Below are 26,217 nucleotides of genomic sequence, written 5' to 3' on the forward strand. Positions count from 1 at the left end.
ATCCATTTTGAGTTGATTTTTGTGAGCAGCATAAGATATGGGTCCAGTTTCATTCCTCTGCATGTGATTATTCAGTTTCCCAACACCATTCATTGTAAAGACTGTATTTTTCCACTGAGTATTCTTGGCTCCCTTGTCAAATATCCGTTGACAGTATCTGCAAGGGCTTATTTCTAGGCTCTCGATTCTGTTTCATTGGTCTATATGTCTGTTTTTATTCCAGTACTATACTGCTTTGATTACTATAGCTTTGTAATATAGTTTGAAATCAGGCAGTGTGATGCCTCTAACTTTTTTCTTCTTTCTCAGGATTGCTTTGGCTATTTGGGGTCTTTTGTGGCCCCATATGAATTTTAGGATTGTTTTTTATATTTCTGTGAAAATGCCGTTGGTATTTTAGTTTGCATTGAATCTATGGAATGCTTTGGATAGTATGAACATTTTAACAATATTACTACTTCCAATCCATGAACATGGGATGTTTTTCCATTTATTTGTGTCTGCTTCATTTTTTTGCATCAAAGTCGTATAGTTTTGAGTGTGCAGATATTTAATCTCTTTGATTAAATTTATTCCTAAGTATCTATTGTTTTTGATATTATTGTGAATGGGATTGTTTTCTTTATTTATTTTTCAGGTAATTTGTTGTTAGTGTATAGAAACACAACTGATTTCTGTATTTTGTATCCTGAAACTTCACTAAATGTACTGATTAGTTCTATTAGTTTTTGGTGGGGTCTTTAGGATTTTCTATAAATAAGGTCATATCATCTGTTATCAGAGACAGTTTTACTTCTTTTATTCTAATTTGGATACCTTTTCATTTTGGCTCCTGCCTTATTGCTCTGGCTAGAACTTTTCAGTACTGTGTTGAATAGGAGTGGTGAGAATGGGAACACTTGTCTTGTTGCTGATCTTAGAGGAACAGCTTTCAGGTTTTCACCTTTGAGTATGTTAGTTGTGGGCTTGTTATATATGGCTTTTATTATGTTTAGGTACATTCCTTCTCTGCCCACTTTTTTGATGTGATATTGACATGAACAGATATTGAATTTTGGTAATTGCTTTTTCTGCATCTATTGCGATGATAATAAAATTTTTATTTTTATTGTTAATGTGGTATATCACATTTATTGATTTGCATATGTTAAAAATCCTTACATCCCAGGGATAAATCCCACTTGATCATGATTTATGATCCTTTCAATATATTGTTGAATTTGGTTTGCTAATATTTTGTTGAGAATTTTTGCATCTGTATTCATCAGGGAAATTGGCCTGTAGTTTTCCTGTAGCAGCCTTATCTGGTTTTGGTATTAGAGTAATGTTGGTCTCATAAAATGAGTGTGGGAGTTTTCCCTACTCTTCAATTTTGGGGAAGAGTTTGAGAAGGATTGGCATTAATTCTTTAAATGTTTGGTAGATTCACCAGGGAAGCCATCTGGTCCTGGACTTCTCTTTGTTGGGAGATTTTTGATTACTGATTCAATCTCTTTACTCATTATTGGTCTGTTCATTTATTCTATTTCTTCATTATGTAGTGTTGGTAGGTTTATGTTTCTAGGAATTTATCCATTTCCTCTAGGGTGTCCAATTTGTTGGCATATAATTGTTCATAGTAGTGTCGTGATCCTTTGTATTTGTGTGGTATCAGTGGTAAGGTCTCTGTTTTCATTTCTGATTTTATTTGAGTCTTCGCTCTTTTTTCCTTAGTCTAGTTTGTCAATTTTAACTTTTCAAAAAACCAGGTGTTAGTTTCATTGACCTTTTCTATTGTCCTTTTAGTCTCTGTTTAATTTATCTCCACTCTGATCTTTGTTATTTCCTTCCTTCTGCTAACTTTGGACTTGGTTTGTTCTTCTATTACTGGCTCCTTGAGGTTGTTTATTTGAGGTCTTTCTTTTTTCTTAATGTAGGCATTTAATGCTGTATAGACTTCCCTCTCTACGAACTGCTCTTGCTTCATCCCATAAGTTTTCGTATGTTGTGTTTCCATTTTCATTTGTTTCAAGATATTTTTAAATTTCCCTTTTGATTTCTTCTTTGACTCTTTGGTTGTTCAGGTGTGTGTTGTTTAATTTCCATATATTTTTGAACTTTCCAGTTTCCCTCCTGTTAAGTTCTAGTTTTGTAACATTGTGTTTGGAAAAGATACTTGGTATGTTTTTGTTTTTGTTTTTGTTTTTTTTGCGGTACACGGGCCTCTCTCTGTTGTGGCCTCTCCCGTTGTGGAGCACAGGCTCTGGACGCGCAGGCTCAGCAGCCATGGCTCACAGGCCCAGCTGCTCCGCGGCACGTGGGATCTTCCCAGACCGGGGCATGAACCCCTGTCCCCTGCATCGGCAGGCGGACTCTCAACCACTGTGCCACCAGGGAAGCCCTGGGATCCTTTTTTTTTTTTTTTTGGATCCACTTTTATTGTACAGTCAACGACCTCTCCAGATTTGGTAAAATAGTCCTTTAGGTCCTTTTTGCTGGTATCCCAGCTCAGGCCACCAGTGAACAGTTTTCCTGCATCCTCCTTGTTCTTGCTGACATTTATCTAGTAGCCCTCCGTGCCGTTCTGGTTGCCAGCCTGGGGCGCTGTGCTTCCGCCTTCAGCACCCACCGTGACCCCAGTGCCGGCTGTCGACTTGCCTTCAGTGGTGGCCTCGTGTCCGTTGTCGGTGGTGCCCATTGTCTCCATGGGCTGCTCCTCATCCGCTTCCGACATGCTAGGCTGTGGTGTACGGCTGCAACCCAGAAGCTTGCCCGGGCCCGTGTGGTGCCTCCGCCTCTAGTTTTTTTCTTATAGTGACTTTGTCTGGCCTTGGTAAATGGGTAATGCTTAGAATCAGTAATAATGGCTCCACTTTCATTTCTGATTTTAGTAATTTGAGTCTTCTCTCTTTTTTCTTAATTCATCTAGCTAAAAGTTGTCCATTTGTTGATCTTTTCAAAGAACCATTGATTTTTTTCTATTGTTTTTCCATTCTCTATTTTGTTATTTCTGATCTTCATTATTTACTTCCATTTGCTAGATTTGGGTTTAATTTGTTCTTTTTTTTTCTAGTTCCTTAAGTTGTAATGTTAGATTGACATCCTTCATGTTTTTTAATGTAAGCATATGTGGCTATAAGTTTACCCTTTAGCACTGCTTTCTCTCTGACCAATAAGTTTAATGTTATGTTTTCATTTTCATTCATCTCTAAGTATTTCCTAATTTCCATTGTGCTTTCTTCTTTGATCCATTAGGTTGTTATAGAGTGTGCTTTTTAATTTCCACAGATTTGTGAATTTTCCAGTGTTACTTCTGTTATTGATTTCTAAATTCACCTCATTGTGTCAGAGAATATACTTTGTATGATGCCTGTCTTTTTAAATCTATTGAGACTTAATTTGTGGCATAACGTAAACGTATGGTCTATTCTCGAAAATATCCCATGTGCACTTGAGGAGAATGTAGATGCTGTTATTGTTGGGTAAAGTGTTCCATTTGTCTGTTAGATCTAATTGGTCTGTGGTGTTGAATTCTCTATTTCCTTACTTACCTTCTGTTTGATTGATCTATCCATTATTGAAAGTTGGGTATTTAAGTCTTCAATTATTATTGTAGAACTGTCTATTTCTCCCTTCAGTTTTGTCAGTTTTTGCTTCATGTATTTTGATGGTCTGCTATTAGATGCATACATGTTTATAATTATTGTTTTATTTTCTTTCATTTTCTTTATTGAACCTCTAATTAGTATGTAATGTCCGTCTTTGCCTACTGTAAACTTTTTTGATTTGAAGTCTGTTTTATCTGACATTAGTATAGCCACCCCTGCTCCCTTTTGGTTACTATTTGCATAAAATATCTTTTTCCATTCTGTGACTTTTAATCTATTTGTGTCTTTGGCTTTAAAGTAAGTTTCATGTTGACAGCATGTACTTGGCTTCTGTGTTTTGATCCATTATGTCAATCTCTTTTGATTGTAGAGTGTAATTTGTTTACATTTAAAGTAATTACTGATAATGGGGGCTTCTGTCATTGTGCTATTTGTTTTCTATATGCTTTAGAGCTTCTTGTTTCTCATTTCCTGCATTACTGTCTTCTTCTGTGTTTATTTTTTATAGTGAAATATTTAAATTCCTGTCTCATTTTCTTTTGTATATATCCTATAGCTATTATAGCTATTTTCATTTTGGTTGCCATGGGGGATTACCTTTAGCACCCTAAAGTTAAAATACTCTTATTTGAATTTCTACCAGCTTAACTTCAATAACATACAAAACCTCTGCTTCTTCATAGTTCCATCCTCACCCCTTTTGATTGTTGATGTCACAATATTGCATCTTTGCACACTGTTTGCCCCAAAATATAAACTAATAATTCTTTTAAATGCAATTGTTTCTTTTTTTTTTTTTTTTTTGCCGTACGCGGGCCTCTCACTGTTGTGGCCTCTCCCGTTGCGGAGCACAGGCTCCAGACTCGCAGGCTCAGCGGCCATGGCTCACGGGCCCAGCCGTTCTGCGGCATGTGGGATCTTCCCAGACCGGGGCACGAACCCATGTCCCCTGCATCGGCAGGCAGACTCTCAACCACTGCGCCACCAGGGAAGCCCTGCAATTGTTTCTTAAATTTGAAAATGGGAGTTACATACCAAAGTCACAGTAATACTAGCTTTTAGGCTAATTTTTTTTAATGTATTAGTCTCCTAAATTATGCAGAAAATAAAAAGTGTAAGTATAAACCATTGTTACAATATTACTAGCTTTTATAACTGCCCATGCATTTACCTTTATTGAGATCTTTATTTTTTCACATGGCTTCAAGTTATTGTGTATTTCATCCTGCAGGACTGCCTTGAGTATTTCTTGCAGGACTGGTCTAGTGGTGATGAACTCCCTAAGCTTTAGTTTCTTTGGCAAAGTCTTAATTTTTCCCTCACTTTTGAAGAACAGTTTTGCCGGTATAAGACATGATTCTTGGTTGACAGTTGTTTTCTTTTTATCACTTTAAATATATCTGCCCAGTACCTTCTGGCCTCCAAAGTTTCTGGTGAGACATCTGCCGATGATCTTGTTTTTCACTTTTCTTCAGTCTTTTTTCTTTCTGTTCCTGAGTCAGTAATTTCCACTGTCCTATCTTCAAGTTTGCTGATTCTGTCTTCTGCCTGCTCAAATCTGCTTCTTAGTCCATCTAGTGATTTTTTTCATTTCAGTTATTGTGTTTTTCAGCTCTAGAATTTTGGGGGTGGGGGTTCTTTTTAGGTTTTATATTTCTTTATTGATAGTTCCGTTTTGTTCACTCATCATTTTCTTGACTTTCTCTACCTCTTCCTTTAGTTCTTTGAGTATCTTTAAGACAGTTGTTTTAAAGTCTTTGTCTAGTATATCTGCCATCGTTTTTTTTTCCCCCAGGGACAGTTTCTGTTGATTCATTTTTTCCTTTGAATGGGCCATGCTTTTATATTTCTTTGTATGCCTTGTGTTTTGTTGTTGTTGTTGCTGTTGTTGAAAACTGGATGTTTGAATCTAGTAATATATGACAACGTTATCAGATTCTGTCCCTTCCCCAGGGTTTGCTGGGTTTTTGTTGTTATTGTTATCGCTTTTGTTCTTTGATGGTTGAAGGCTGTTTCTGTGCCAAGGACCAACCTGAGGTGTACTCTTAAGGTCTTTGAGGTTTTTTTTTTTTTTTGTGGTACCTCACGGGCCCAGCCGCTTCGTGGCATGTGGGATCTTCCCAGACTGGGGCACGAACCCGTGTCCCCTGCATCGGCAGGCAGACTCTCAACCACTGCGCCACCAGGGAAGCCCCTTTGAGGTTTTTTTCTAGGCCTGTGCTTTTCCCTGGGCATACGTGGTTACTTTCTAATTTCCCCCAAATATGCCACTGCTTTTGTATGTTCTGGTCTTTAATGTCTGGCTCCCATGAGGGGAAAAAGAAATACTAAGGGAAGGGGGAAAGGGTGCCTGCCCTTTACATTCCTTGGAGGTTACTTTAGCCAGAGGGGGAGAGGCTTGCAACAGTAGTGGGGAGGTGCAACAACAGTGGCTTTGCCCTCTTTGTCTACCCCTCTGTCATCAGAAGCAGTAATCAGTCATTAGAGAACAGATCTCTGATATTTGGAGGAAAGGGTGCTTTTCACAGGCTGTGCACAGACTGCTTTCCGTACATGTAAACAGCCCTGCTACTCTGCCAAGGGCTGAAATTGGCTGAAACTAACCACAGTTTAACATACAAACCTTCCCCTGGAAATTTCAAGCTTTCAGAAGACTCCAGAGTTCCACCAAAAGTTATATCAGACAGATTCTGGCAGTGCAGTTATTGTCTAGTTGGGAAGATAGATTCCTGGTGCTTCCTACTTCTCCATCTTCCTAGAATCCTCCAGTATTTAACTAGATTTTTAAACCTAGGAAACTGTTTTGTGAAAAAGCAAACTCAAAGTCATCTTCCCAGATACTCCTGCCTTTTTGGAAAGGGTCCATACCTGCTGTTAACCATTCACCCATGACCTGGGTGATTATCTTTGTCTCAAGCATGTCCTAATATTTTACACATAGAAAAAAAACAAGCTTGTATACACCTATAATTACCAGGATCTATAAGATCCAATAGGTAACCAAAATCCCTCACCAGATGTTTTGGTAATTCTTAACTAATTGGACTATCTTATTTTGCCCTTTTATTTACTATCACTTGTACCTTATTAAAGTTATTGATAGATGCATTTGTGTGTTCAGTTTCTCTAAAGCAAATTTATTTCTTCTTCTAGTCAAACTATTTCCATATCAATTGGAAGTTTCAGGTCAATATCCCAAAATATCTTTTCACTGTGATAATTTTTATTGGTATGTTTCATTTTCTTAGATTTCCTTAAGGGGACCTACAAACCTTTGTTATGCCACATAGCTTTGGATAAGAGATTAAATTAATGCCTAGCAAATGAAACATATGTTAATACTACAGTATCATTTCATATCTTAACAAAAATGTCCCTTACCCACATATTGTACCATATATTTCCAGTTACAGGGACCACTAGAGACCATTTCCCAGTAAATGCAGGAATCTAACTGATCTGGTGGCTCAGTTATAACCCAGCCACAAAGGAACATGTTTTAGCCAATACTGGTTTCCAGATGTCATGGAGTAGCCCATCTTTCTAGGGAGGTCCCAGTGTTAGGCTTTTGTCTGCCCAATCCCAGATAATTGTACTACAGGGACTGCTAGTTTCTTTTTCATTTGAAACACTATTGCTATAAGGGAATAGTGATTAAGATCACATTTTCCACTGTAGTCCTGTATGATTTGAATACCAAACACTGCAACACATTACAGATCAGTACTCATTCCAGTTAGTCCTCTCAACAATGCAATGTCCAGCATTAAATTATTTGCCCCTTGTTCATTTAGCAGAGGATCTATAGTTACAAAGAATCCTCAGGATACTGCTAGTACTTATCTAAAAATGACTCAACTCTTTTATGTTATAGCCTCTGATTTTCCAGTGCCTAACTAACAATTGCAGGGGAGTGACATTATGATTTAATAGGCTGTCTTTCCAGGTTCTGAATAGAGCATTTAGTTTACAGCATGGGTCAGTCTTTGTCTTAAAATACCAGCCTTGAAACTGCTTGTTCTCTATCCTCCCTTTTACACCAGCGGTTTTAATTTCATTAGGATGGTTAATAGCAACTAAAGGATTATGTTTTTAGCCATTTTCTTCTCAACCCTCTTCTCTTTCTCAAGACATTTTGTTAATTCCTGAGAGGGTAAACCTGTCATCCAGATTCTACTGGTAAGATTTGTCCCCACTTATCTACTGCAAAGCTTTCTTCAACTCATACACCACTAGTCAATCAATCTCTAGGCAAAACTTTCCTTCCTTTCTTTTTACTTACCCCACAGAGTCTTGGTTATATTGAGGATCTGAAAGTTAATTTTAATTTTGACATCAATCCTCTTACCCTCTAGTAGTGCCCCTGGTTTTGGATTGATAGTCAAATCACAGGACACCACAATAAGTGTAGTGCAGGCCCAACTTTCCTGTGTTGAGCTTGTCCATTTACACATCAGTGTAATTTGCTACCGAGTGTGTTGTGTGCAGTCCTGGGGCCTTAAAACCGTGCCTAGGTAGTTGCAAGACCATCTGATACAAATAATGATACTGTACATTGTGTGTTTCTTGTCCTGGATCCTTTTCTCAAAATTATATAAGAGCTAGGTTAAAACTTCTTTGTCCTTTGAGTTTTACGGTCAGTCCAAACCCGAGATCGCTGTTGGTGGCAATGCAAAAATAAAATACATATTTATCGTAGAAAATAAGAATTATTTTCACAATTATACTCCAATAAAGATGTTAAAAAAAATGTCTCCAGACATTACCAAATGTCCCTTGGGAATGTTTGGTAAGGCAAAATCACCTCCAGCTGAGAACCTTTTAAGTCGACTGGAGAAAGTAAAGCCAGTACAAACAGCTCTTTTGAGGTAAGTGGCTGTGAAATTAAGGAGAGAGAGCAGTAACTGGAGAGGAAAATCAGGGCAAGGCAGGTTTTTTTGTTGTTGTTTAAAAGACAAGATGTAAAGAAGGTATTGAAGATAGAAGTAATAAGCAGAGAGGGTGGGATCCAGAGCATTGGTGAAGGTATTAGTCCCAGAAAGGAGGAGGGCCAACTATCTTTTTTAATAGGGCATAACAAAGAGAAGATAGGTAGTGAATCATATAGGTTGGTAAGTTTGGCATTGGAAGCATCTGATGACTTCTTTTTAGTGCAAGGAGACAAAATCATCTACTGAAAGTCAAGGGAGGTATGGAAAAGTCAGGTGTTTGCGAAGATTTGAAATCACTTTTGTAGATAGTGAGAAATAGAATTTGACAAAAAAATAAAGGCAGAATTACTGCCAGGTGGATGCTTGAGGTAGATAAGTATTAATTTTGACAAAAGTTAAAGATCAGCTTTGTTGTGTGGTTTTCTCTAGGGACCTGAGTGCAGGAGTGGAGGAAGTAGATAACTGAATTCATCTGGGTTGGGTTTTACTTGTGGAGGGTTAAAGGGGGAGAGAGAAGAGAGGAAGACAGAGAGAGAGATAGAGGTGTAGGTAGTTTTGGTGTCTATACTTGTTAAAAATGAGTTTGACCTTCTGCTAAAGGGTCACAGTCAAATTCAAGACCGTTGCCCTTAAATGTTATCTACATACACATGAATAAATTACAAAAAGAAAATGAGTAATAAAGAATTTAAGAAATATTTATAAAAATTAAAATAGGCAAAGGGTCTTAGGGTGTAGCAAAAGAGTTACAAGAAAGGAATATAAGTTGGATATGGAGGAACCTCATAACAAGGTTCAGCGTAAGATACTTGGGGTGGGAGAAGGTCCCATGAGCTAAAGAAGACAAGAAACTGGAAAGAAAGGGAATTGGTTCGTTTATCCACATGGACAATGAAGCCACCAAGGATAATGGCACAAACTGGGATAGAGAGAGAAGATTGCTAGGGTCAAAGTCTTTTATGAATGAGATGGAATACTCAAGAGGTTTGTAGACGGTCATTAGAAAGGAAAGAAGAGCTGAATAAGATGGGCCTCAAAAAATAGGGGGAATTGTTTTTGTTTTTAAGAGAGCAAGGGATTAATAATCTGGAAGAGACAGTGAGGGGTATACAGTGGATTCTACACTCTTCCTCTTTTGAGGATACAAAGGGCTGTGGGAGAATAAGCAATTACCCCCAGAGGGCTCCCGAAGAAGAGTCAGGGAGGTGTCAAATGAATGCTCCTGGAAAGAGGTTGAGTAATACGGGAATTTCATAGTCTTTACTGAACAAATCAGTGGATGAGTTATAGTTTATAGGAAATACTTAAACATTTGACATTAAGAGCAAAATCATTTGTATGCTCTTAATCTTTTTTTACTGAACAAATCAGTGGATGAGTTATAGTTTATAGGAAATACTTAAACATTTGACATTAAGAGCAAAATCATTTGTATGCTCTTAATCTTTTTTCCCAGTTACTTCATTTTTATTACTTCACATTTTCAGCAAATAAAGTTGCCAATAGAGTTTATTTAACATTAATATATTAACTTGATTTTTTGTCAGATAAATAGGGAATTCTCTTTAAATAACCATTTCCTCACTTCACGGCCAGTCTATGAGGAAAGGAAGCAAATTTCAGTGCATCCAGGGGTCATACTGCCAACCAGGCATGACGCTTAAAGGGAAGAGGATAGGCTAAGGGGGGGGGGCAGGGCAGCAGGTCATGGCAGTACACAGGGCTAGGCCAGGGCAGCCTTGGAGGTCAGGGCCCTTGTTTCCAGTCTACCCAGCAGCCCTCAAATGGCATAATGGCATGGACATACATTTCCAGTTCTAATCCAAGAAGCCCTTTCTAGCAGGAAGAGATACAGTGAAAGGAGAGAGAGCAAATTCCTGAAACACTAGCACGGAAGGCAGGAGGGCTTTTGCCCCAGCCACGCTGCCTTGTTCCTGATGCCGCCCAACCCCTGGCAGCTCACGTTAAAGCTCTAAAAGGTATTGTGCTACACAGAGGGAGCAACAGAATGACCAAGGACAGGAAAGGGAAGCGGGGGCAGGCAAGTGTGACTGCAGCTGGAATGTGGCTGGGAAGGGAATGTGGGCTGACAGTCTGGTGGGACAGTGGCCTTCCATGGCAAGGCACGGACCAGAGTGGAGTGAATGTGGTGAGTAGAGCCTGGCAGGGGACCCTGAGGAGAAGACTTGTGGCTGTTCTGATGGAGATCAGGAGGTTGAGTATAAAGTGGCTACCGAAATGAAGAAGTTGGACTGCAGTGGAAAAGGTGGATAGGGAGTCCCTCTGTGGGCCACTAGAGTAAAGCAGGAACGCTGAGCTCCTGAGGAGAGCCCCAGAGACGGTGAGAGGGAAGCCTGGCTGAGTAGTGCCTGTGGCCTCTGAACTACTATGGGAAGCTGGGAGGCTCCACTCCAGGGTCAAGGAGCTTCTCCCTTTCTCAACGCTGGTTCCTGGTAACTTTACAGGCACACCTGGAGGAACAACAAGACCTTCCCATTGCCTCCTCCAGCCCTACATTCTGGGGTAAGAAAAGGCAATGGGTGGTAGGCGGCAGAGAGGTGTGAGAGGTCTACTGGGTCTTCCTACCTTCCAGCGAGGAGGTGGAGGCTGGTTTGTGGGCATGTAGACATTGTGTGGGTTACCCAGGTTGTAATAGGCTCTAGCAGCTGCCTCTACAGCCTTGGCTTCAGCTGCAGGAGTGGAGGGAACATCAGGGCTGCTGATGGGAGGCTCCATGGCCCTAGGATAGGGTGGTGGCCATGGCTGCACCTATTCCATGGCCCTGTCCATCATGGAAGGTCCTGGATAGAAGCCAGGTGGTAGCCAGGAGGGCAGGAGTACATTCCACTGGTGACTAGCGGGGGAATTACGTAAACCCTGCTGAGCATGTGAGTACCTGGAAGCTTAGGCTCCACCGGAGGCTTCACCTCTGGAAGCTTGAGAAGCCACCTGTTAGCATCTGTTGTCCAAACTCAGTGGCATCCCCTCGTGTAAAGATTATACAAAGCAGAGCCTGCCCAGCCACTTCCTGCTTCTGCCTTCACTGTTCTCTTGATTATTTTACACCAAACACAGCCTGCTTGATCTCACAGTCCTTCATCAGACTGCATAGCATTCTTCCGCTTAGAAAGAAATATGACAAGGGTAAGGGGTAAAATAGACAGTGCCCTTTTTGGCCCCTTTGAAGGCATCTGGCACATTCTTCATGTCATGAAACACAAGTTCTCACATGGTCATAGGACATTAGGATGCTCTTTGTACTGTTGACGATCACTCTGCTGCCCTCCGAATGATTCTTGAGCTCCATAGTCTCTCTGTATATTCTTATTCTGAAGCCGTCTTGCATAGCTGCTTTTCCATATCAGGTTACTGAATAATAACCTAATTTTGCCTTTTAGGGCTTATATGGAATAAAAGAAGAAATCTTTCTCAGTATCCCTTGTGTCTTGGACCAAAATGGTGTCTCAGATGTTGTGAAAGTTAACTTGAATTCTGAGGAGGAGGCCCTTTTAAAGAAGAGTGCAAACACACTTCGGGATGTCCAAAAAGACCTGATATTTTAAAACCTTTTAATGTTCCATGTTTTATAGAACAGAAGATAGTAGACTGTATATTTTACATTTTGAAAGTATCTTCACCTGATCTTTCAAAAATAAAAGAACACTGGACCTATGACATGACTCCAGCCTCTCAAGGCTAGAAAAAGGAAATGGTAAAGGAATTTCTCTATTCTAATGATACTCAACCTGTACAGATGTAAGTTATACTTCCGAAGTATGTCATATATGTAAAAGTTGTCTTCAGGTTTAGTAGAATATGTATACTAACCCATTTAATATAGAACTTACGATTCTTCTCATAAAACAACAGAATTTCTAGTACTGAAATTTCGTTTTGTGCTTTCTTCCATTAGGGCACCAGCATATTCACTTTATATTGTTTATGTGTTTATATATAATTTTTACTAAGTACTTATTTTTAAGACAATGTACATCAGAAGGAAAATAGAAATATAACTTCATGGTATAAAAAACTTAAATATCTTCAACCCTGCAAGTATTATACCAATTAATATAAACTCAAATAGTTGATTTGGTCCCTCTGTTGAAATACCACACAGGGAGTTTAGACCATCCTCTAGGTTATTCTTTTAGCAAACTACTACTATGCTTGCTGTGTTATGGTTATGAGTTCAGTATGACATGATTTCTGCCCTCAAGTATTTCACAGTGAGTACTTAGGGTACCTCATCTAGCTGGTTATTGATGGATGCTTGGTAACAGTCAATTGGTAGCTCCCTCTTGGTGTCCAAGGTAGGAGTGCATGTGCTTCATACAAAAATATATATTTCCTTGCTTCCACAAAGAATTTAAGGCAGCTATAGGAAATACACAGTGAAACAAAAACTAAAAAATCAGGACCAAGGTAATTTACAAATTAGACTAGGACAGGACCAGTGGGAAAAATTAGAAGGCATATATGCAGACCCTGAGGGCCTACATGGCTGTAGTGGAGGCAAACCCATTTGGTCAGAGAGTTACGGTTCACTCTCTGTTATTCTTGCTATTTAATAGCTTTCATTTCAGTCATCTATTACTGAACATAATTAGTTTCCCATTATTTTGTTGTCTTTACTTTTTTTTCAACTTTTCCCTTGAATGTACAAAATATGGTCATGAGAGTTTAGTTAGGATGGGGGGAGGGGGGTCTTCTGTGGATTTTTGCCTCGTTTTAAGCTCCTCTCTTACACCAAATTAAGCTTCATTTTAGGAGATCCTTGCAGAGATCAAAAAGCTTCAAAATATACTTTCTACAGGGAATATTCTAGGAAATAAAACTGCTGTACATCATGTGTTCTCAGCTGGAGCAATATTGCCCCAAGGGGGTGAAAACTGGTTCTTGGCGGGGGGGGGGGGGGGTGGTGGTGAAAAAAACCTTTGATATTACAAGGGTTTGGCTCTCCAAAGCTCAACCCTACCAGACAAAAGTCTCACTTCATAATATTTAATCTCATGCTGTGGGGGCAGGTGAGGGAGCTGAACGATTAAGGTTAATGTCTGAAGAAGCTCTTGAGGGAAAGATAATGAAAAAAGGCTGAGAAACAGTGCTGTACATTTTGTAAAAGAATTTGTCAGATGTGTATTATGTTTTATGATCCACAAATGAGTAAGAAAACAGTTTGGGTAGAATGTGGTGGGAGAAGAGAAGTGGAAACCTTGGTTCATCCCCAATTAACGGATGAGAGGGGGATTTTATTAGATTCTACATTTAACGACTTCATAAATAATGAGTTGTAGAAATGGTTATCAATTGTATATATGGTTACCAATTAGCACTGCCCTGATCAAATTCTTAGGGTTTTGTATCTTATTTAAAAATCTCCTTTGCATAGAGGGTTTAGATTAAATGCTTTTTCTACTTCAGCTCGTATTGGGGTGGTAAACAGTAGCCCTGAGATCCCTTTCTCCCACGGCCCTGGTGAAAAATTCCCAATCAAGAGTCAAAAAGCCCTTATCCGATACATCTAGACAAGATTTCGTTAGAAATAAATTTACCTGGGCTCCCTGGTGTTCCTTGCCTCTCTGGGCAAGGAACACTCCGTTTGAGAGCAGAGTCCCTCTAGTTCAGTGTGCCTGCCAGCCAGGCAGAAACCCGCCAGCCACAGCAACCTCAACCTGCAACAGGTGCAGGCGCAGTGCCTCAGGGCTCGCCTCCTGGCCTCGCGCCTGCACCTGGCGCGCTTGGCCCCCGCGAGGTCCGCACGGGCTGGGCGCCGCCTTACGCAGCCTCAGTAGCCAAAGGTTTTCCTCCTCTGAGCTTCAACCAGCTTTCCCTGCGCTTTCCTCCATTTTCTTCCTCTTCCTCGGGCGGCCATGAGCTGGGCCGCGGGAGTGCTGCGGGCTAGCGGGAGAGTGGGAGCCGCCGGAGTGTATGCTTTTTGCTTGGCGTTGACTCTGGGTCCCCTGCAGGCGGCATGCATCCCCCTGCGGGGCGGCTGGTCCTTCACCCGTGTGAGGGTGGCCAGGAGTACCGCGCGCCTGGACGTCCTAGGCCCAGAGCCTGGGGACTGTGGGCTCGTGGACCCTGGGCTCGGTCCTGGAGCTAAGAGCTGGGGGAGGAGAAGAATAGGGGCGCGGGGGGCGGAGGGAAGGAAGAGCAGAGGCTTCAGGGCAAAGGCTGAAATCACTTTACCGGTGGTAGGTCTCATTTTTGGTGGAGGGAGACCCTTCTCCTTCCTTCACTCCCTCTCAACCCCTCTTCACTGTACCCACCTTCCTCCTCCTCCCCTTGGTTTGCCTCCTGGATGCTGGGCTGCTGGCCAGAAATTATCCAGCTGCTTTGCTGGTCATTGTCGTTCCCTGTGTGTCTGCAGCGCTTCCTTACCCGCCGGGGCCCAGCAGTTCTCTATATGCCCCCTCTCACTACAGACCAATTCCAGATCAATCGGAAGTGGCTTTGCGGCTTTGCCGTTTTTCCTCAAGATGGCGACCGTCAAGCGTGACTTCTAAGATTTTCGCTTCAGAAGAGGCCATTCATCCCAGTAAGGAAGTGCATCAGTTGCTATGGCCTGTGCATCTTATTAAAAGTAAGTTATACGCCATTCTCAACAAGTTAATCCAAATCAGCCCCTTAAGAAAAAAATTAAGGTTAGGGGATCATATATAAGCGAATTCGTGATGGTAGAAATTAGCCATGCCAGACAGCCATTTGGGCATTTTGCCTTCAAATAAAAAGGTTTTTTCATCTGCGTGTGCTGCTTTGCTCCATGGCTGCTTCCCAGCACGGTCAGCTGTAGCCCCAGGGAAGCACCTGTTGTCCAAGAGCAGTCGGTAGCTTGCCGCTTCAGCTCTGGACAAGTATCAAGTGCTTTGACACATGTAAGAAGCAGGTATATGGCATTTTCAGAAGGTAGCATGGTCCTCAAGTGAGTTACTGGTATCCTACATCAGCAAAATAGCTCAATTTTTGATAGGTTACACACAAACTTTTTTATGCATTTTATTCTTTTAGGGTAAAATAAATACATGCTGCTGTAATAAAATTGCCTTTAATCACTTAAGCCTAACCTTGACTCAAGCAGTGAATGCCTGTAAATATAATAAATGAAAAAAGTTAGTATTTTTATAACATAAAACAGTATCATTTATAGCTTGTCAATCGCATTTTGTCATCCAGCAAAAATAAAAAGCCTGGTAGAGAATTTCATACCTGCAAATGATGGAGACTGTTTTTGTTAAGACTGTCAGAATTTACTAACCACAATTACGACATACAGCCCAAAGAATGCAGTCATCTCCTTATCATGTTAATTGTTCTCTTTTGAAGATGTGTTGTGTTGACTAATTGAACAGTAATTCAAGTAGAGCGTCTCAGGAGAAACCACTTGAGCTCTGTCTTTGGCGTCTGGCTGGCGGCTCTGAGCATTACCAAAGGCTCTGACTCGCCCTGACTTTGTGTCGTCTTTTACAGGCCTCATCTTCCGCGCACGGCTTCATTCCCAGTGGGCTGGAAACAACCTAAGGTTGTGTTTTGTTTGGGAGTTGTTTGGTCAGGACCTTTTGAACAGTACTGTCCCAATGAAGTACTAGATATTATTTATGTAAGAATGAGTCTTTTTAACAATAATATCCTTTCAGAAATTTCTCACTACTTTGTAACTGCATGACTTATCCTGGTGATAAAAGCAGTTATTAAAAATCTACCTTTTCCCCCACCCCCCAGAAAAAGTAAGTTATGTGCTCTGTGCCATTGGGTTAACCAAGTTTTCCTTAGTTGCAGGCAAGGCCACCACATACCATTGTGCAGGTTGTGTCTAGTTCAAGAGGTGAGTGGGGGCCTATCCAGCTCCTGCTGGCTTAACCCAGAGGAACAGGTGCTCTTTTCTAATTGTTCCACCCAGAGGGGGCTGCTTTTTCTAGTTCTTATGATGGTATCCTATGTGTTAGAAGCGTCTCTATGTGAAAGCATCTTGACATTTCACTTTCACTCATGTGGTGATACTATGAGGTCCCCCTTTGCTTGACTAGGAAACTCTGCTCACAAGTAAAACAACTGGAGAAATAGGTGGCAGAAAACGAGTGTGCAACTTGTCAGTTGTGGTAGGTGTCCTACTAGTAACAAATACAATAATCCTTTTCCTTTAAAAATCTCTCTCCCATTTCCTGGTCTCTATTTTTATTTCCCTTCCTTCTTTATTCATGTTAGGTTAGTTTTAGTGTTTAGTTTTCTTAGTATTGATGTAGCTAATAAAGTTAGCTTCCACTTTTAATGGAGAGACACAGGACTAAAAAGATCTGACCCTTTTCTAAGAATATTACCCTGATCTGAACACACAACGTTTTGGTAAATCATAATAAACTCTTTTAGCTATGATTTGCTTTTATTAATGGAATATCTATAAGATTTCTTCAAGCTACCTTTCTGTAGCCTTTAATCCTGGCATGATTTATTGGATTTAAAGGATGAGGCCTGGATTTCACGTCTAAATGACATAAGGCACCGAGAGCATCAGGTACTGTCACCTGCTGCTTCAAGCAATCATGAGTTCCTCATGACTCATTTTGTCCTACCAGCTATATAATGCCTTTGTCAGCAGTGTCCTCATTGCTAAGAAGAATACACATACATGAAAACCAACACATTTGTTTACAACATTGATTATAATGATAATAACAGTATGCTTTGTATACATTATCTAACAGCCCTGAAAAGTAATTATTAGATCTATTTTATAGAGGAGAAAAAAGCCACAGACTGTCTCAAGTTACCTGAATAGATAGGTGTATATAGATAATATATACATAATACATTGTCATTAACTAAAGTCCATACTTTAGTTTTTACCTAATGTTCTTTTTCTGTTTTAGTATCCCTTCCAGGATACCACATTACATTTAGCCATTCATGTCTCCTTAGACTCCTCTAGACCATGACAATTTCTTTTTTAGGCTTTCCTTGTGTATTTTTGTTTCCCCAGCCACGCGGCTTGCAGGGTCATAGTTCCAAGACCAGGGGTTGAACCCAGGCCCTGGCAGTGAAAGCACTGAATGCTAACCACTGGGCCGCCAGGGAATTCCTGAGGCTTTCCTTGTTTTTGATGACTTTGGCAGTTTTGAGGAGTACTGGTCAGATATTCTGTAGAATGCTCCTCTGTTGGAATTTGTCTGGTGTTTTTCTCATAGTGAGACTGAAATAATGGATTTTGGGGAGGAAGACACAGAGGTTAGGTAGCATTTTCATCACATCATTTCCAGAGTACATACTATCAACATGATTTATTACAGTTGATGTTGACCTCAGTCACTTGCTGAGGTACTGTTAGGTTTCTCTACTGTAAAGTTACTCTTTTTTCCGTCTTTCCATGCTGTGCTCCTTGCAAGGAAGTCTCTGTACAGCCCACACTTAGGGAGTGGGGAGTTATGTTCCCTCTCCTTGGGAGTAGAGTGTCCTCCTAAGTTATTTGGGTTTCTTCTGCATGGGAGATTTGTCTTTTCTCTCCTTTTTATTCAGTCATTCAGTCATTTACTAATATCAGTATGGGCTCATGAACTTTATTTTGTATTTTGGGTTATAATTAAGCGCATCTTTATTTTGTTTCTCAAGTCGTTCCAGCTTTGGCCGTTGGGAGCTCATTCAGTCGACTACTGTGTCCCTTTGACATACCCCCATCAACATAGGGTTTTTGTTTAGTTTGAGCACTTCTGTAGCTGCTGGCATATAAGATCTTGCAGCTTCTTCATGTCATATATTTTCTGCTTCAGTTGTAAATCAACCTTTTTTTTTTTCCCAAGGAGCCCTGATTCCTTTTATTGGAGTATGATATTATAACCCAAGATCTGAATGCTAGGTGTGCTCATTCTACACAGAACATTTTAAAAACTATCTTTCAAAGGTAATTTTATCAATAGTGGAATTCTGCTCCATGCTACTATAATCTCTGTAAATAATTTAGAGTATCCAGAAAGCATTGGCATCTCATTAGGCAACAACGTTTTCCTTGTGATACAGTTTAGACTTCTAGGCTAATAAATTATAATCAAATCAGCCAAGTACTTTAAATTTCCATTAATTAGAATAAAGTAAAAAGATCCAACAATATAAGTTGGACATGTACTTAAATTATGGATACTTGATCATTTATTTCTAAGTACTAGCTCAAAGCCATTGGTTTTTTTCAGTGAAGATTTTAATAATATTATATATTTAATAATATATAATAAATATAATATGTAGTTATTTACATTATTTTTCAAAAGGTGATACATTCACAAGGTTAAAAAATAAAAGTAATATAAAAAGATATACATAGTATGTATAGCTGATTCACGTTATTATAAAGCAGAAACTAACACACCATTGAAAAGCAGTTATACTCCAATAAAGATGTTTAAAAAAAAAAAGATACACATAGAGAAGTCACACTTTCATCCTGTTTCCATCCAACCTTTCCCCTAAATTCCACTTTAGGAAACCATTTGTCAGTTTCTTATGTATCTTCTAGAGTTTCTTTTGCAAATACAATATATAATTTTCCTCCTTTATTACATATGAAGTAGCATGCTAGAAATATATAGTACTGATTCCTTTTTGCATGTAACATTGCTTGATAAAAGAACTGTAAAATTTTAGAGTTGGAAAGGGCCCTATATTTTAACCTATTTATTGAAAAAACTTTTATTGAGCTTCTATGTGCCAGGTTAATGCTAAGCACCAGATGAGTGAAAATGAATGACTTCCTCTTCTCTAGGAGCTCGTAGTCCGGTGAGAAATTCCTTCTACAGAATCCCTTTATCATTGTGCAGCCTCAACTTAAATTGAAGAGATGTTCACTACCTTCAGAGACTGTTCTGTTTATTAAATGGCTTCTCTGTTTGTTTTCCTAATTGTGAGCTGAAGCTTTCCTCCTTCTAGCTTGTATCTCTTCTAGTTTGGACTTTTATATCATGATGACATGTTGAACAGATTCAGTATGTCTTCCCTGAGCCTGATAATTCATAAGGTAGATATAGATTGCCAGTGTAAGAATTTTCTTTCATTCTCCAGTTAATCCAGAAGCCCCCTCTCCCACTTGACTAATGTCTTTTTAGGGCTTGAGTGATGAACTTGCCTTTGTGGATGCTGATGAAGGCAAATTGATGGGTGAGACAGTGGATCTGCAACATGGCAGCCCTTTCATGAAAATCCTAAATATTTTTTTCCAGCAAAGGTTACTGTCATAGCTAAATACCATAAATATTCTAATAGTACATTAATAAATATCTAAGAAAATCATATCTTTATATCATAACTTCCCCAATTGTTATAAAGTTGGTTGCTCCCTACCCTGCAGTCTCATAACATGTTCAGATTTCATTAGGTTGTACTTAATTTGTTTACAGGGCTTCCTACAGCACCAGACTGAGTTCCTGTGAGCAGCAGTAATAGTAATTATCATGACAGTAATCATTAATTGATTGCCCATTTTGTGCCAGCCACTGAGCTAAAGCACTTTATTTTATTTAATAACCTCAGCACAATTCTATGATGTTTCATAGATGATGCATCTGCACATCAAGGTTAAATAAAAGTGATGGAGTAAAGATTTGATCCCTTTGTTTTGACTCAAAAGCCTAAGCTCTTAACTACTGTACTTTATTTACTTGGCACCCAGGAGGTAATTGTATGAACAAATGAATGAACCAATATCTCCCTGTTCAAGGGTCTTTTCATACCACATCTATCTCTAAGTAAACATTCTCATTCACAGAACAATGTACATTTTGACCTTTTATTCTATAAAGTGCAAGAGGTATGTATGTTAGGAGGTTGTTAAAACAAATATACAAGGAAAATTTAGTACTAATTTCCTAAAATTAAGAGTGCCCTGGGCATTGTAGAAGATCTGAGGGAGCTGACTCTTTAGTAAGAAGTGTGGTGATTGAGCTGGACAGGAAATGTGTACTTAAATTTTAGATGTTTTCTCCCATAATGTTTTCTATTCAAATCTTTCCCCAGATTACTTTGTCACTGCAAACTCAACATAGTGATTATCACAGCAGGTGCAGGCCACATAAAGAGAAACATACCTTGATTTAATCCAGAGAAATGTGTTCGTGTTTAAATTAATGATTTCCAGTATTATCTAACACAGTCTCCACTGCAAAGTGATTATTGTTTCCAATCCAGGTCACCTTTATTTTGGCTGTTCAGTGAATAATAATTTTTTTTGAGTGGGGGGGTGGGTTTAGTAACTTGGTAGAGAAAAATAATGGGCATTAAACTCTAAACTACCGATATAGCCAGAATAGTTTCCTGTTTTGTTAATTTAACATGTATTTTGCATAATCAGTGTGTGTACCATAATGAAGATTTCTTTAAATACTAGCGTATATGAAAAGATAATTTGCTGAATCGTAGTGTGTAAGTCCAAGTTTTACAAACTAAAGACTTCTATATCTGAGCTGTTTTCCGGATTGCTGAGGGTGCTGAAGTGAAAGCACAGTACTTTATTGACTAACCCTCCAAGATTGTACTAGACTCCTCACTGGTGCATGCACAAAGTGGACAAATTTAAGATATACTTTGGAAATAAAACATGCAGGACCACTGACAGATTTTGTATAGTGAGGGACAGGGAAGAGTAAAAAATGACTTCTGGATTTTTACCTTGAGCGATTGATTGGATGGTAGTTCCATTTACCTGGATTGTGATGCTCTCAAGGAGGTGGGAGTCAGTGAAGGAAGTAGGAGGGAGTGTTGAGTTTAGGGGGAGAAAAACCAAGATTTCCAATTGGGACATGTTAAATTTGAGATATCTGAAAAGATACTCAGGAGATATCAAACAGGTAGCTGGTAGCTGATTATGAATCTGGAACTCAGAAATCTAGGTTGTGATATTCAGCCAAATTACTGTATTTTTAAAAATTTATTTATTTATTTATTTATGGCTACGTTGGGTCTTTGTTGCTGCGTGCGGGCTTTCTCTAGTTGCGGCGAGTGGGGACTACTCTTCGTTGCGGTGCGTGGGCTTCTCATTGCGGTGGCTTCTCTTGTTGCAGAGCATGGGCTCTAGGCGCACAGGCTTCAGTAGTTGTGGCACATGGGCTCAGTAGCTGTGGCTCGTGGGCTCAGTAGCTGTGGCTCACGGGCTTAGTTGCTCTGCAGCATGTGGGATCTTCCCAGGCCAGGGCTCGAACCCGTGTCCCCTGCATTGGCAGGCGGATTCTTCACCACTGAGCCACCAGGGAAACCCACTCTCAGCTCTTCTATTCAACGTAGTATTGAAGTCCCAGCCACAGCAATTAGACAAGAAAAAGAAGTAAAAGGTATGCAGGCTGGAAGGGAACAGGTAAAACTGTCACTATTTGCAGATGACATGATACTCTATGTAGAGAATAATAAAGACCACACAAAAACTATTAGAACTAACAAATGAATTCAGCAAGGTAGCAGGATACAAGTTAATATGCAGAAATCAGTTACATTCTCTACACTAACAATCAAATATCAGAGGAAGTTTAAAAAATCCTGTTTAAAATTACATTAAAAAAAAAACAACCTAGGAATAAACCAAGGAAGTGAAAGACTTATATGCTGAAAACCATAAAACATTTGATAGAGGAAATCAAAAATGATTCAAAGAAATGGAAAGCTATCCCATGCTTTTGGATTGGAAGAATTAATATTGTTTAAATAGCCATACTACCCAAAGCAAGCTACAGATATAATGTGATCCCTGTCAGATTATCCATGACATTTTTCATAGAACTAGAACAAATAATCCTAAAATTTATATGGAACCATAAAAGACCCAGAATTGCCAAAGCAATCCTGAGGAAAAAGAACAAAGCAGGAGGCATAACCTTCCCAGACTTCAGACAGTACTGCAAAGCTACAGTAATCAAAACAGTGTGGTATTGGCCCAAAACCAGACATATGAATCAATGGAGCAGAATAGAGCCCAGAAATAAACGCACACACCCATGGTCAATTAATCTATGACAAAAGAGGGAAGATTATACAGTGAGGAAAAGACAGTCTCTTTAGCAAGTGGTGTTGGGAAAGGTTGACAGCTGCATGGAAATCAGTGAAGTTAGAACACAGCCTTACACCACACACAAAAATAAGCTCAAGTGGCTTAAAGACTATAAGACATGACACCATAAAACTCCTAGAAGAGAACATAGGCAAAGCATTCTCTGACATAAATCGTACCAATGTTTTCTTAGGTCAGTCTACCAAGGCAATAGAGATAAAAGTGAAAATAAATAAATGGGACCTAATCAAACTTACAATCTTTTGTACAGCAAAGGAAACCATCAACAAAAAGACAACCTATGGACTGGATGGAAATATTTGCAAATGATATGACTGACAAGGGCTTAATTTCCAAACTATAGAAACAGCTTATACAACTCAATAACAAAAAAACAAACAACCCAATCAAAAATTGGGCAGAAGGCCTAAATAGACATTTCTCCAAAGAAGACATACAGATGGCCAATAGGCACATGAAAAGATGCTCAACATCACTAATCATCAGAGAAATGCAAATCAAAATGACAATGAGATATCACCTCACACAGGCCAGAATGGCTGTTATTAAAAAGTCTATAAATGTTGAAAGGGTGTGGAGGGAAGGGAACCCTCCTACATTGTTGATGGGGATGTCAGTTGGTGCAGCCATTATGGAAAACAGAATGGAGGTTCCTCAAAAAACTAAAAATAGAATTGCCATATGATCCAGCAATCCCACTCCTGGGCATATATCCAGAGAAAACTATAATTTGAAAAGATGCATGCACCCCTATGTTCATAGCAGCACTATTTACAATAGCCAAGACATGGAAACAACCTAATGTCCACTGAAGATGAATGGATAAAGATGATGTGGTTGTGTGTGTGTGTGTGTATGAAATAAAGAGTGAAATAATGCCAACATGGATGGACCCAGAGATTATCATACTGAGTGAATGGTTTAAGAAGATATGGCACATATATACAATGGAATATTACTCAGCCCTAAAAATGAAATATTGCCATTTGCAGCAACATGGATGGACCTAGAAGAATATCATACTACATGAAGTAAGTCAGACAGAGAAAGACAAATATTATATGATATCACTCCTATATGGAATCTAAAAGAAATGACATAAATGAACTTATTTACAAAACAGAAATAGACTCACAGACATAGAAAACAAACTTATGGTTACCAAAGGGGAGAGGGAGGTAGGGAGGGATAAATAAGGATATGGGATTAACAGATACAAACTACTATACATAAAGTAGATAAGCAACAAGGATTTACAGTATAGTGCAGGGAACTATATTCAATATCTTATAATAACCTATGATGGAACACAATTTGAAAAAATACATATATACAACTGAATTACTTTCTGTACACCTGAAACTAACACAATATTGTAAATCAACTATACTTCAATTTAAAAAAAAACTAAAATAGGATAATGACCCCAAAATACAGATAGTACTATAAAAAAAAAAAGTGTGTCTCTTCTAGAGAGCAATATAGTTAGACCTCATTTTATGCAGTGTGAAAATCTCTGCCTTTTGAATGGACTGTTTATTCACATTAACTGTTACTGTGATATGTTTGGATTTATGCCTGTCATTTTGCTGTTTGTCTGTGTCTTCTTTTGTTCCTTGGTTTCTCCTTTACTGACTTTTTTTGCATTTTCTAAAGTACCATTTTAATTATTTAATTAATTTTAAATTATGTTTTTTGAGGGTTTTTTTTTTTTTTAGTGGTTGCTCTTGGGGTTACAATATCAGCTTAAGGTACCTGGATGTACTTCACATTTTTGCACACTTAATTCCAATAAAATATAGAAACTTTGCTCCATTGTAGCATCAATCCCTCACCCACTTTTGTGCTATTATTGTTGTATATGTCTATATGTATTAAAAATTCAACAATACAGTGTTATAATTGTTGCTTTATATAATCTTAAGTCTTTTGTAGAAGCTAAGACAAAAATATATGAACTTTTTAATATTAACTTTATTTTTCATTTTTGGTATTCATTTCTTTGTCGAGATTTCAGTTACTGTCTGCTGTCACTTCCTTGCTCTACTCTAGTATCTTTCCCTTCCTCTTCTGGTTGTTATTGTCAAATACCTTCTATCTGTATATCTTGTAGGCCCAACAATAAATTTTATATAGTTTTATGCAGTTGTGTTTTAAATAAGAGGTAGGTGTATGTGTGTGTATGTATGTATACACACACACACACACAAACATTTTTATAAATAAATTACCAGTGCTCCTTTCTTCATGTTGGTATGAATTGCTGCCTGGTATCACTTCCTTTCAGCCTGAAGAAACTTCTTCAATATCTGTTGTAAGGCAGGTCGGCTGCTAGCAGTGAATTCTCTCAATCTTTATTTATTTGGGAATGTCTTTATTCTGCCTTCATTTTTGAAATATAGATTTGCTACATATAGTATTCTTGGTTGAGTTTCTCTTCCAGCACTTTGAATGTCATTCAACTGTCTTCTGGCCTCCATTGCTTCAGATTAGAAGTTAGCTGTTAACTTATTTTCTTTCTCTGGTATGCAGTGAGTCTGTTTTCTCATATTTCCAATATTTTCTCTGTGGCTTTTGACAGTTCAACTATGGTGTGTCTAAGTAAGAATCCCTTTCAGTATATCCTACCTGGAGTTCCTTAAACTTCTTGAATGTGCAGATTAATGTTTTTCATATTTGGGAAGTTTCACCCATTATTTCTTTGCATGTGTTTGCTCCTTTCTCTCCTCTCCTTCTGGTACTACTATAACGCATGTTGGTATGTTTAATGGTCTCCCACAAGTCTCTGTTATTTCTTGTTTTCTTTCTGATCTTTAGTTTCTATAGTTTACAAATTACCAGACATTTTCCATTAGACCTACCATCTCCAAATAAGGCCTTTTTTCTATACTTAAGACCTTTACCTTTTCCTGTCCTATTGCATTGGCTAGGAGGATCTCCAGTAAGATGTTAAATAGAAACAGTGATAGTGGGTATATCCTTGTCTTGTTCCTGACTGTAATGAAAATACTTCTAATTTTTCTTCATTATTTGTGGTTTGTTTTGGATTTTTGATAGATATCTTTTTAGGTTAAGTTTCCTTTTCTTCTTAGATTGTTGAGTTTTACTTTTATTAAACCCTAATGGATTTGGAACTTCATCAGGTTTTTGTACAATTCAAATGATCTTTTTCTTTAAATCTCACATGATGTAATATATTAATATATGTTCTGATATTGAACCATCTTTGCATTTCTGGGGTAAAACTTCCTTGGTCAGGAAGTATTTTTCAAAAACCCCACTTAAGTATATTTGCTAATATTTTATTTAGTACTTGTGTATCTGTGTAAATAAATAATATGAGTTTACTATTTTTTATCTGGTCTTTGCTCAGTTTCGGTATCAAGGTTTTACTATATCCCCACCAAAAAATTTTTTCTGTTCTCTAATAAAATAGGTTGCATAAGAACAAACTGTTCCTTGAAATTTTGATATAACTTGTTTGTAAAACAGTTGAAAGGGTGAGGGGCTAGATTTTTGTTAAAAGTTCATTAATGTAATTTGTTTATTCAGATTTTCCATTTCTTCTTAAGTCATTTTAGGAATTTTTCTAGCTGTCCATTTCATCCAAGTTTTATACTGGCATGTGTTTCATATTTTATGACTTTTTAAACCTTTACTGTAT

General features: G+C 38.7%; 1 protein-coding gene and 2 pseudogenes across 3 annotated transcripts in view; 1 reads left to right on the plus strand and 2 right to left on the minus strand.

Moving 5' to 3' along the window:
* Positions 1–26,217, plus strand: part of LOC309965691 (L-lactate dehydrogenase C chain-like) — a 41,428-nt pseudogene that overhangs the window by 12,496 nt on the left and 2,715 nt on the right. The window lies entirely within an intron of this gene.
* On the minus strand, positions 10,138–11,825 carry LOC309964876 (WW domain-binding protein 2-like; annotated as a pseudogene). Its single transcript has 3 exons — positions 11,468–11,825; positions 11,105–11,343; positions 10,138–10,197 (listed from the first exon to the last, which is right to left on the minus strand). The product of its transcript is annotated as a WW domain-binding protein 2-like (transcript).
* TSG101 (tumor susceptibility 101) overlaps positions 21,786–26,217 on the minus strand; it is a 68,490-nt gene continuing 64,058 nt past the window's right edge. The window contains exon 10 of the mRNA XM_082845351.1: positions 21,786–21,831. Within this exon, the coding sequence (XP_082701477.1) occupies positions 21,799–21,831 (33 nt within the window). The 3' untranslated portion in view covers positions 21,786–21,798. The remainder of the gene's footprint in view (positions 21,832–26,217) is intronic.

Source organism: Leucopleurus acutus, assembly GCF_964270905.1.
Source record: "Leucopleurus acutus genome assembly, chromosome: 8".
Lineage (NCBI taxonomy): Eukaryota > Metazoa > Chordata > Mammalia > Artiodactyla > Delphinidae > Leucopleurus > Leucopleurus acutus.